At 42.1% G+C, this 12,597-nt stretch overlaps 1 protein-coding gene across 1 annotated transcript in view; it reads left to right on the top strand.

The window, feature by feature from the left end:
• The window catches only part of Brat (tripartite motif-containing protein brain tumor), a 137,603-nt gene extending 126,044 nt beyond the window's left edge, over positions 1-11,559 (top strand). The window contains exon 2 of the mRNA XM_076316556.1: positions 8,315-11,559. Within this exon, the coding sequence (XP_076172671.1) occupies positions 8,334-10,760 (2,427 nt within the window). The 5' untranslated portion in view covers positions 8,315-8,333 and the 3' untranslated portion in view covers positions 10,761-11,559. The remainder of the gene's footprint in view (positions 1-8,314) is intronic.
• The last annotated feature ends 1,038 nt before the right edge of the window (positions 11,560-12,597 follow it).

Genomic DNA, 12,597 nt, shown 5'->3' with positions numbered 1-12,597 from the left:
ACTCTCCGGCTTAAGAGAGTAGAAAAGTAATAACGAACTATGAGTTTCGCTCATACGTGTCTCAAAAAAATCGATGATCGAGGAAATAGAGGAACTTATGAAATTGGTTATACGTGTAAGAAGAAAAAATCATAACGTCTTTTGAAAATATGCTATGGAATTTCAAGTAAATTTCATTGTAAAAGCAGTTGCAATCCGTCAAAATGACCGGTTGGTAAATCTAGCGTTAATCTTACAATTTCAGTCTATTTTGTCCAAATTCATATTTCGTTTCGCTTCTTCGATTTCTTTCGTAACATGGTATCGAATTCCTAGATTGTTTTCATCGAAACGAAAAAGAATGTCACCGTTACGGATACCAGAATCTCTCGTTTCACGAAAAGTATACGTTCTTTCGCATTCGCTATGCTAAATGTAGCTTTCCGGCGACCTCGAGCCCGCGAGTACTTCCCGCAGGAGCATTCGCCTTTTATCTCGGGACTCGATCGACATTCTTGCACGAATGCATCTCGTAGCGAAGAGAAGAGAAGCTAGCCCGACATCAGAAGTATTTCCTGGAGCGGCGAGACACTCTTTGTTCTACTCGTTCGATCCTTCTCTTTTTACTTTCTTCCTTCCTCTCTTCTCTCTCCGCCAGTTACTTTGCTCTTTATCATCTTCTCTTGTTATCCTTTATTCCTATAGCGACGTCTATTCGTTGTTCTTCGCTGAAAGGGCGAGTGTGTCATTGCGCGGAACATCGGTGTTGAAGCATACGTACCATCGTCTGCACGAGTTCGTGGAATCAGCCAGGATTAGGTACCTCCGATCGATACGCAGTTTTTAATTTTCCAAACTAGCGATTACGATCGACCGTGAGCACGACCCGAGGTTTTCGAAGAGTAAAACGTCTGCAAGGCGATCGAAAACCGTTTTCCAAATTGTCAATTTTCATTAACACTAGAACTGCCGATATGTTTCGGTATATTAAAGGTGTCTCGTCTCAAAACGATCGTTAAAGAAAAGGATAAACTTATGAAATCGATTATACGTATAAAATAGAAAAAGTCGGAACGTCTTTTGAAAATCTACCATGTAATTTTAAATAAATCTCTATTGTTGAAATCAGTCATTTCGACCGGTTGGTAAATCCAGTGTTAAAAGTGCTTCCCAGAACTCCGAGTCAACTTCGAAAAGGAACATTTCTTACCCCATGTTTTCCCTTCTACGCAAAATTAATCTAATCGTGCCCAACCGTGTCCACTTCTCCGACAAACCGATTTACCAACAGGAACGCACACCAAACCCGTCTAAATAGCGAGTATACTACATTGATCAAAAAGTTTTAGGACTTTATTCATAAAATCAAAAATACAAATTTATTCGTCCAAATCGATATGGTCCCCTTCAAAGTAGTCCCCATTGACTGCAATGCCTTGCGCCAGCGCTTGATCCAATCCTCGAAACACCGCTGGTACTCAATTTTCGGTATGTCCATCAGAGCCGTCTTCGATTTTGTCATGACCTCCTCTCGGGTACTGTAACGCGTTCCGCGAAGCGGTTTTTTAATTCGGTTGAACAGAAAAAAGTCGCAGGGAGCCAGATCTGGTGAATTTGAAGGCTGCTGGATAGTGTTCGTGTTGTTTTTCGTCAAAAACTCGCGGATAAGGATCGCATTGTGCGCCGGTGCGTTATCGTGGTGCAAAATCCACGAGTTGTTTGCCCACAAATCTGGCCTTTTTTGACGAATTGCTTCGTGCAAACGTCTCAAAACGCCCAAATAATATTCTTTGTTGACTGTCTGTTTTTCTGGCAAGAATTCTTGATGCACAACACCATTGTAATCCATGAAAACCGTGAGCATCGCCTTCTTTCTTGACTGAAAACGACGTGGTTTTTCAACCGACTCACGACCACTTCTGAAGCGTTCGTGCCATCGAAAAACATTTGATCTCGAAAGAGTATCGTTGCCGAAACACTTCTCTAACATATCCAAGGTCTGCGGACCGTTAAATCCGTTTTTTACACAAAATTTAATGCAAACTCGTTGATGCTCAAATGATGCCATTTTCAAAATCGAAGACACGAACAAAGGAGATGTGCTCAGTACAACGTAACTTTTACAAATATCAAGCTATGATGCTGAAATTGGAAGGAAGTGTTAATGACAGATATGGTAACCTAACAAAAAAAAAAAAGAAACAATCGGGTGATTGACAGCGACACACGGGGGACAGTCCTAGAACTTTTTGATCAAGGTAGTATACGAAAAAAACATACATTCCGTGAGCGTTATTCATTCAGTCAACGATCATTCCGTAGACAACTAAAGGAGTCCACTTCAACGGTCAAGTGTGACTAAATACACATCAACGATCGATCCAATTTCATCGTTTATATTTCAACGATCCCAATAACATTACTTCGTTTCTCGAGAAGCGCAGCAGACGAGATAATCCGACTTCAACGTTTCTGGCCGACTACCTTGCAACAATCGCAACACGGTAGATTCGCTCGCGCCGAGCAGAAAAGGTGCGATAACCTTCGTATTCGTGACCTTGTACTCGCAGGCTACCGGTCTCTCTCTTTCTCTCTCTTTCTCTTTCTTTCTTTTCCTCTTGCGTGTTTCTCTCCCTCTGTGTCTATCTACCCACGAGCGCTCAGGTGAAACACGAGCGTTCGGTCGGCCCGATCTAATTAGAGGGACAGCGTCCGTTCTTTCGTCGCGAATCGTTCACGAGCGCAGATCTAGAGTTGGAAGTGCGTGGGAGCAGCCACGCGAAAACGGTTCGACGTCGAAATCAAAGTAGCTTCCAGCTTGTATCGTCGTGGGTGAAGTGACAACGAATGACAATACATCAGACCCATGGTCGCGACGTTCTTTTCTTCGTCCGTTTTTTATCAATCGTTGTTCCAGCGAACAATTACGAAGCTTTCCCAAAGAAAGCATTTTCTTCGTCAGCTCTCTAGACTACCTATTTCGAGTGTCCAATTAAGACTTTAGTACGTTAATTGGAGCAGAGTGGAATTTGAGTAGAAAATGAAAAATAGAAAATGAGTAGAATTTTATTTGAATAATAGACCGTTGGGAAATAAGAAGAATGGGACAATGGGAGAACTCTGTATCTATTTAATTGTTTCTTAATATAAAGATTAACACTACTTGTCACGCACGTGTACGCACTACCGTACTTATCGCAATCATCGACTGGCTGTCATACCACTCGCTTAACCTCACGTATCCCCTACACTATTGTCAACTCGAATCTATAACCTAATTTATACCTAACCTTATGATCGATCAACTTTCTATACAACATTCGTATACTTGCTTACAATACGTTCGATAAAAACAACCTCACACGACGAATAAATATAATAGTGTTCACGTAGTTATTTATTTGTAACTTGAACGCTTTTTCGATTCGAGCCAATAACACGTGAAAAGCTATTTATCCATTATTCGGAAATTTTATTTAGATAAGAATTTTACCCATCTACAAAGTGACGTATTGTTTTAGAAATATTCTTTTTATTTCGTTTGAGGGTGTAGTCTGGTAAATCGAAGGTTTTTTGAGGGCTTTATTTTATACATATATATATATATAAAATTGATTTGGAAAAATAATTCCAAATAAAGTACATCAGTGAACGTGTTTGCTTATTAATTTTCATTTCGATCTTATTATTTTTGCATTAAAAAAGGATTATATATATATAATGCATATTTTATATATTTTAATGCAAAAATAATAAGATCGAAATGATATATATATATATATATATATATATATATATATATATATATATATATATATATATAATCCTTTTTTAATGCAAAAATAATAAGATCGAAATGAAAATTAATAAGCAAACACGTTCACTGATGTACTTTATTTGGAATTATTTTTCCAAATCAATTTTTTCGAGCAGTTTTTAGCGATTCAATGCACGATAGAAGAACAAATACTGCATGAAAAGAAATTATTAATTGAGAAAATATATAAAAAAAAACATCATATCGACCGGAAATATACAGTTTCTTAATGCTTTCATCTTAATCAAAATAGTTAATAAAATGGAAATATTTAGAATTTAGAATTGGCGATAATTTACCGATCAACTATAAATTCGTAACGTAGACAAATTTCAAATCGATCGACTAACGAACTTTGGAGATATCGTGTACGCGTGTCGAAACTGTCGTATGGAGAAAAACAGCTTACCATTGGACATTACATTAACGTGAAATGTCACTAAAAATTGCCTTACGTTCAAAAATATTCGTGTAATTTTTTAGACAATTGAGACCAACAAACAGATACTCCCAAACCTAGCAAAAAAAAAAAAACAAGAACGATCGAAAGAAATTATATTCTTCGGAACATTATAAATCAAACATATTCTAAATTGCATACTCACGATCTATAAAAGTAAGTCGAAGCTAAAGGTATTGTTATTAAGCACTAAGCATACGTCTGTAAAATTAAAAGACAATAACAAATTCACCCCGGGAACAATAGTATATTGCAATGAGATCAAGTTCGGAGTAGCCGTAGTAGATCAAATATATCATCGAAGTAACATCTTTTCGGTGGCTTCTTTAAGTATTTTTCAATATTCTGGATATACTTTGTATGCACGTGTATGTGTGCGAATGTGCGCGCGCATGTATCATAGTTACACGCATAAGTTAATAGTGTATAATTATGTTGTTTTTTAAGTTATTTTTTAAAGAAAATCTCTAATTTCGTTCATGCGTCTGATTGATGCGTGTCTGTTGAGATGGGTGCAAAAAAATATCCGTGAATTTAGCGTTAATCCTCCTTAGTCACTTAAGATTCACTTGTGACTCGTAAAGGCGAATGCGAATTAAACGGATCGATATCGAACGATCGAAACATCGATAATTTGTCTCTTTCTGTGAGATATGAATTTGGACACCTCGACTTGATTGTAATTAATACTCATAGGTACGATAATAACTCACGTGGTTTCATTTTGCAAACAAGAGATTACGGTACGTTTATACTCGGTGCCTTGTAAATTCTATATACGTTGTCAGATTTTTTGCAATTTTACTTGTACATTCTCGAGACTCCTGTGTGACATTACTTACGATCTTATTTTGAAAATTTAAACCTAACGTGTGCATTTTATTTATTAACGATGTAGATTGAAAGTGTACGAATACTTTCGCGAGCTACTGTATATACAGGTTTACATTGTCACCGCGGTTCGAACAGTGTACGTGGCTATCGACGAGAGATTAGATTCCCCAATACTTTCGGGCGCTCGATACTCGAACCTTTACACAAGGTACCAAGCACCACTTCGTACCGCTCGTACCGTTCGTATCGCGCGCAAAGGACAGTATCGTTGCTTCGCTTCCAAGAGAGAGTCAAGAAACGACCGGAACTTGTATCGATTACTTAATAACGATGATCGACCATCGATGACACTTTGTAACAGCAAAATTGCAAAAATATTCTCGACTTATTCGTTAATTTGTAGCGTACTAACGATTGGAGAAACTGCACGACCGTTCTGTTCGCACTTCATATTTTGTTTCAAATCCTTTGGTAAAGTGTTTACGAGTTTACGGTTATATTAAAAAATTTAGTTCAGACTTCTACCGACACACCCTATATGTTGACCAACGCGTTCGTGGGTTCGTTTAAAAATTGTAAAAAACTGTTAATTTTGTCGCATGTTACGATTTTATGGATTTTTTTTATACGAAATTAGAATAAAATAGGATAAAAGGTGAACCGTATGGAATTATTATAGTTTCGATTCTTCTTAAAAATATATTGTAATAAATTTCGACAATTCTAAGGGCAACGAAAGAAGCGATACGAATCGTTTCATCAAAGATTGGTAATATTTAAGAATATAGAATTACAAAGCTTTACGACAAACGTAAAGCGAAGGAAAAGGCTTGAAAATTGAGAATGCAAAGGTATGTACTATTGGAAAATAAGAAGATGAAACTCTACCATGAAACGAAACGACGCGATAGAATATGATCGAACAACACGGTTTTAAGTGCAATTACCGTTGCAATTTAGCAACGTGACGGAAACTTAACGAAACACCTATAGCACCGAGATATTTAACAATATTTTCACAATTTTACGATCCAATACATTATAATTCGAATTATGAGATGCATATTTTCGCTCCTGTAGATACCTAAATACGCATTATGTATATTATTTAACCGTAACATCTCACAACGTGGAAAGTACGTGTAAAACATTCAGTCTTGAAATTTTGATTCAAGTTCCACTTTCCATTCGGTTTTTACAAAACTATTTATTTGCACGACCATCTACGAATCCTAATTACGTCGAGACGAGACTACCAAAACGCGTAACAAATATGCACTATTCGAACACGAAAAAATGAAACTCTATCAGCAAGGTAAACGACGCAAGGAGCAAGTGAAATCGGTTGCTCGCTCCAGCTGGCTTCTTCGTCTTTTCAGATTCTTCGTTATTATTGGTTAAGTCGAACACGTCTTCTGCTCATGACGAAACAAAAAAAACGAATGAAACAAAATGCGTCAGAGTGGGGTACAACAACGGTGAATGACATTCGTGTAAACGTAAACTCAGAATATTAACTATTATTGTGCTCTCGAGCTCAACTTACTCGAGATGCTTGATCAATCGGTTTGGGAAACATTAAAGAACTGAAGCTCACCGGATTTGTTTACCGATTTTTACTGCCATTTTCTATCACATATTTCGCCTGTACATTGATTCATACTGAGAGTCGTTACTACAATTTTTGGTAAAGTATACACTATTAAGTCTTAAAAAGGAAATTGAAAATGAAACGGTCAATTCGCCCAACAATGTTATCAAGATTTTTATGTGTTCCGTCTCAAGGCGGTTTTGATGTGTTCCTTCGGGCGTTGCAAGTTGCAACGAATCATTGTTTGTTTAAAATCAAGAAAGAGAAGTGTATCTGATTTCCTTCTTTAAATTTCTTTATGGTCGTGTCACCTCGCATCGTGGACAGTCTTAACGAGTGAGAACTTTTACCCCTAAGAATGCAGAATTACGGGCTATTTTAGACAGTATCGATATCTGAAACTAGTCCATCGTTCTGCATTTAGAAACAATATAATGCAAATAAGGATATTGGAAATTTTCTAAATAGAAAGCTTAATTCTCATTGTTTAATAATGATTAATATTGTGTAATGATCACGTTACAAATTAAGTTTGATATCGTTCTATCCAAATCTCTATATTGATATGTTAAACGTCACGCCAGGTTTCTATACTTGTGGCTGTCCCCGATATTTATTTGCACCGTAGTATAAAAAATTGAAATATTCGATAATTTGTCGATGTACTGTTTGTTTTATAGTATTACTAACGAGAGTAATGGTATTTAATTCTTTGCTTTCGGTTGTCCCCTCTGACGGGACGTCAAAGATTAGTAGCGATTGCGTAGAATGAACTTATTCCACCGCAACTGTTCGAGAACTGTTTTCTATCAAAATTACACAAGAAAGCAAATCAAAACATTACAAATTTGTCAAAATTCGTATAAATCAGTTGAGATGTGATTTTCGGGAACCAAGAACACGTTCATCTACATCTTCGTCGAAAAATAGACTGAACAATAAACTACATATTGCCAATGTGGGAGAAAGAAAACGGGACTGTACCGTTTGTTCCGACAGGAAAACATCAGGTAGAAAACGTCGAACAATTTATTATTGCGGAACGTGCACGAATCAGCCTGCAATGCATATTGGAAATTGCTTCAAAATTGATCACACTGTAGAAAATGATAAGAAAAGAATTTTGATTTTTGTGCAAATATATGTTCCTCGATGTTTAGAAATTCGTGTAAATCAAATCTCGTTACAGTACCTCACTTGGATCCAAAGTTGTACTATATAATACAACGATTCCTAAATACTATTTTTCACGATAAAGTGACGCCGAGTAGGTAATGTCCGGGATGGTTACGAGCACGAAGTGTTAAAAGTTTAGTAACTTACAAGTTGGTGTCTTGTAAGCGCTTTCAAATACCGGTCTCGTGGACATGGTTACATTTGATTAACGCAACGAGTCAATTCAATGTCTATAATTGTCAGTATTTATTAAATTTCTAAAAATTCCCGTCGCATCGTTCAGCTCGTAGGTAGCGTTTAATGTTCGAGGTTTCCCAATAGTCCGTCGGTAAGAGGGAGTTTACTCCCGCGAAGAGAAAAGGATTGCTCGTCGCGAAGCTTTCGGTTTAGTTGTTAAGCTAAGAAGAAGGAAGGAAAACGGTCGTTGTTAAAACGAAGCTTTGCTTTTTGTTAACAGGGATGCCGGTTGACTGAAGATGGCCTCGCCGACACTCTCGCTGGAATCGCGCGCGAATTCCATCGGGTCCCTGACCTCGCTGTCCCCGCTTACAGTGAGTGGCAGTTCTCCGCCTGCGAGTGACTCGGCGATCTACGACGTCGACAGCTGCGACCTTTGTCTCGACGCACAGAAACCTGAAGAGGCTCCCTGCCCGCGGTGTCGATTAGGAGGCGCCGGCGGCGTTCGCTGTACCGGCTGCAAATCCACAGAGTCCGACGCTGTAGCCCGCTGCTTCGATTGCGCGAATTTCCTTTGTCCAAATTGCGTAATGGCGCACCAGTTCATGCACTGCTTCGAGGGTCACCGCGTCCTGAATTTGGGCGATTCGAAGCTCGAAACGGTGAGCAGTTCCGCTGGTAGCGAAATCCCGAAGAACAGCCTGGTGATTAACGGCGGAAACGGAAACGGTAACGGTAACGGTAACGGTAACGGTAGCTGCGAGAAAGTACCCTTCTGTCGTCGACACAAACAAGAGCTGCTGAAATACTTTTGTCGCACCTGCACCGTGTTGGTCTGCAAAGAGTGTACCATTACCGATCATCCAGGTCCGTTGCACGATTGCGCGCACATCTCCGAGGTTGGCACGCAACAACTCGAAGCGATGGCGAGAGTGGTTCAAGAGTGTCGAGCCAAAGCAGCGGACGTGAGGGCCGTGGTGAAGGCAGCCGATCACGGTGCAGCGCGTCTACAAGTGCAGTATCATAAAGCGCAAAACGAGATCAACGACACTTTCCAATTCTACAGATCTATGCTCGAGGAACGCAAACAAGAGTTGCTGAAGGAGCTCGAGTCGGTGTTCTCGACGAAACAGATGTCCCTCGGTGTTCTGACGCAAAAAGCGAACGAGATGGCCGACAAGATGCTTCAAACCTGCGAGTTCGTCGAACGACTAACCAAATACACAACCGTTACCGAAGTACTGATGGTTAAGAAGCTTCTCGACTCGAAGCTTCAATTGCTGTTGAATTATACACCGGATGTCGGTAATCAAACCAACGATCTCGAGTTCGTCAGTAATTACCAAGCGATACAAGTAGGCGTGCGAAATACGTTCGGCTACGTACGAAGCAACAACGAGAGCAACTCCGGACCGATCGGCAAACAACCACCCATTGCCCGACCGACGGCTCTCTCCGGTAACGGTAACAACGGGAACAACGCTACCAACAATGGCCCCGGTAGCGCCGGATCTCTCGGTGGTCTTCTCTTGGACCGTCCTTACAGCAACGGCCTGATATCTTCTACCTCAAACTGTACTTCGTCTACTTCACCGTCGTCGTTCGACACCAACAACAGCGTTATCACGAAACGTTTCAGCTCGGCCAACAGTCTAGGCCCGTTCTCGACGACGATCAGCGATCTCAACTTGAACGGCATCAATGCGAACCCTTACGAGAAATGGAGCAACGGAGGGAGCGACAGCTACCCGGTGGTCACCACGAACGATCACTTTTCGATGCCTACGTCCGTGGTCGTCGCGGCGAACGCCGCTTCCGGCGAGTCGGTCCTCGACCTCACCTCGAAGCTGATGTCCGCCGCGGTGATATTCCCACCGAAGTCGCAAATCAAACGACAGAAAATGATCTACCACTGTAAGTTCGGCGAGTTCGGTGTGATGGAGGGTCAGTTCACCGAGCCCTCGGGAGTGGCGGTGAACGCGCAGAACGACATCATCGTGGCCGACACGAACAATCATCGCATTCAGATATTCGACAAGGAGGGCAGGTTTAAATTCCAATTCGGAGAGTGCGGCAAACGAGACGGTCAGTTGCTCTATCCGAACAGAGTCGCCGTGGTGAAAACCTCGGGTGACATTATCGTCACCGAACGCTCGCCCACTCATCAGATACAGATCTACAATCAGTACGGTCAGTTCGTGCGTAAATTTGGTGCGAACATCTTGCAACATCCGCGCGGTGTGACCGTCGACTCGAAGGGCCGCATCGTCGTCGTTGAGTGTAAAGTGATGCGCGTCATCATTTTCGATCAGGCCGGCAACGTTCTTCAGAAATTCGGTTGCTCGAAGCACCTCGAGTTCCCGAACGGAGTGGTCGTGAACGATAAACAGGAGATCTTCATCAGCGACAATCGCGCGCATTGCGTGAAGGTGTTCAATTACGAGGGCGCCTATCTACGCCAGATCGGAGGAGAGGGGATCACCAACTACCCGATCGGGGTAGGCATCAACGCCGTAGGCGAGATACTGATAGCAGACAATCACAATAACTTCAATCTGACGATTTTCACGCAAGACGGTCAACTGGTTTCGGCCCTCGAAAGCAAGGTGAAGCACGCGCAGTGCTTCGACGTTGCTTTGATGGACGACGGATCGGTCGTATTGGCCAGCAAAGATTACCGACTCTACATTTATCGTTACGTACAAGTACCACCGATCGGCATGTAGAGCAGCGACACGTCACGACGCCGACAATGATCGTCGCTCGTCGTTCTCATCGTTGTCGTTGTTTCTTTAGCCACCATTGTTTCAACGGCCGCCAGGCCTGGATCTCATCGATCTTTTTTTACTTACACTCGCCTATCTTCTTCGCCCACCTACTATCACTGCTCGTGCTCACTTCGCCTATCCACCTTCGCCCGCTCGACCCACCTCACCCCCGTTTACGAGACGCCGATTACGAGAAAACCAAACGCAAGCGCACGCGAGCGAGTACATGCCGATCGAGTCGTCAAAATCAAAGGTGGCGCGTCCTGCGCGGATACGCGTGCGCGACTATTGCTTTCCTGCGCTACGTGCAAACGTAAACGCTTCCGAGCCTCGGAGGATTCGTTCTATTTTTCGCAGAATTTCGACCGCGTGCGTCGAAAGGCATTCTTCGAAGAACGGACGAACGAAAAACGAGAGAACGGACAAACGAATACGAACGGATGTACCACCCGATAGCAAAAGGCGCTCGCGTGACTCGCACGCGTACGATTCTCCTCGAGGCGCATACACGCACGCGTGCGAAACGCTCGTATAAAAGAAAATAAAAAATGGAAAAAAAAAAGAAAAGAAAAATCACTGGCGACTTTGAAACGCCCACTTTGGCGCGTGCGCAACGGTACACGCGCACGCCCGAGAACATGGAAAGACACACAAGACGTGTAAGCGCATATATGTATGCGGAAAACTTACTTGTTAATGTTGTTATAACTGAAAATACTGTTGTTGTTGTTTAGTTGTAGAGCTCGCCGCCGCTAGTCACTCCACCCCCGTCCCCACCCACCCACCCTACCCGCCCCTACATACACACGCCCACACCCACGAACTCCCACTTTCCTTCTCCTTTGCCTATTTTTTTTTTCCTCCTTCCGTGCGAATCTATCTCGTTTCCCCTGTATCCTCGTCCTGTTCTTCTTTTCGCCATCTTCTCGATCGAAAGCCGCGAGGAACGTTGTTCCAAGCACCTCGAACCGTATCACGTTTCTCTACACGCATTTCACCTGGTTTGTGCAAACGAGCACGATTCTTCCAATCGTCGATCCATTCGATTCGACGTTGGGCTCGATTGGACCCGAACTCGAGACGAAAGAATTTCGCTGTCGTCTTTGTTCGATGTTGCGCGAGAGCTTGTATCGTCACTCTCTCCTCTTCTTCTCACGTGCGCGTGCGCAGTACGAAAGTACGTACACGGTACTCGATCGACGTTTGAAAACAATGACGATCGACGGTGTCGATCGTTTTACGTATATACCCTTTGCGATCAAGGTACAGATCGACGCTGCATCGATTATCCTTCCCCCCCTCTCCCAGCCCCCAAACCCTTCCTCATCCTCACGTGTCGTTTTTTTTTTCTTTTTCTTATAAGTGGTTAAGCAAATGTTCTTTCACATTTACAAATGTTCGCACACGGACACAAATTTTATTTTCTCTCCCCTTCCGATCCCTCTCTGGAAGAATCAACGACAACTTCAACGGAGATTCACTTTAAGGTGCATTTACAATGCGACAGTGACAACGGTCCAACACTGTCGTGCTATATTTGTTTCAATCTCCTGTTTCCGATATTGTTTTCCATTTTCGTACATCTTTTGGTCCTTTGGACGCACGTTTGCGCTCGCGAACGTGGTAGACGGTGCGTAAATTTTGTTTTACTTTCTACTTGTTGTTTGTTTTGTTTCCTCGACGATCGGGAACAGTAGCGTCGCAAAGGAAGAGTTTTCGTAGGGAACGCGCGGAAGAAGGACGAAAACGCTTTGACTTTCTCGCGGATAAAGGACCGTTTCTAGGAGATCGTTGC

The sequence above is a fragment of the Ptiloglossa arizonensis genome, chromosome 7 (genome assembly GCF_051014685.1).
Source record: "Ptiloglossa arizonensis isolate GNS036 chromosome 7, iyPtiAriz1_principal, whole genome shotgun sequence".
Lineage (NCBI taxonomy): Eukaryota > Metazoa > Arthropoda > Insecta > Hymenoptera > Colletidae > Ptiloglossa > Ptiloglossa arizonensis.
Note: the sequence above shows the minus strand (reverse complement) of the source record. Positions and strands in the feature narration are given on the sequence as shown.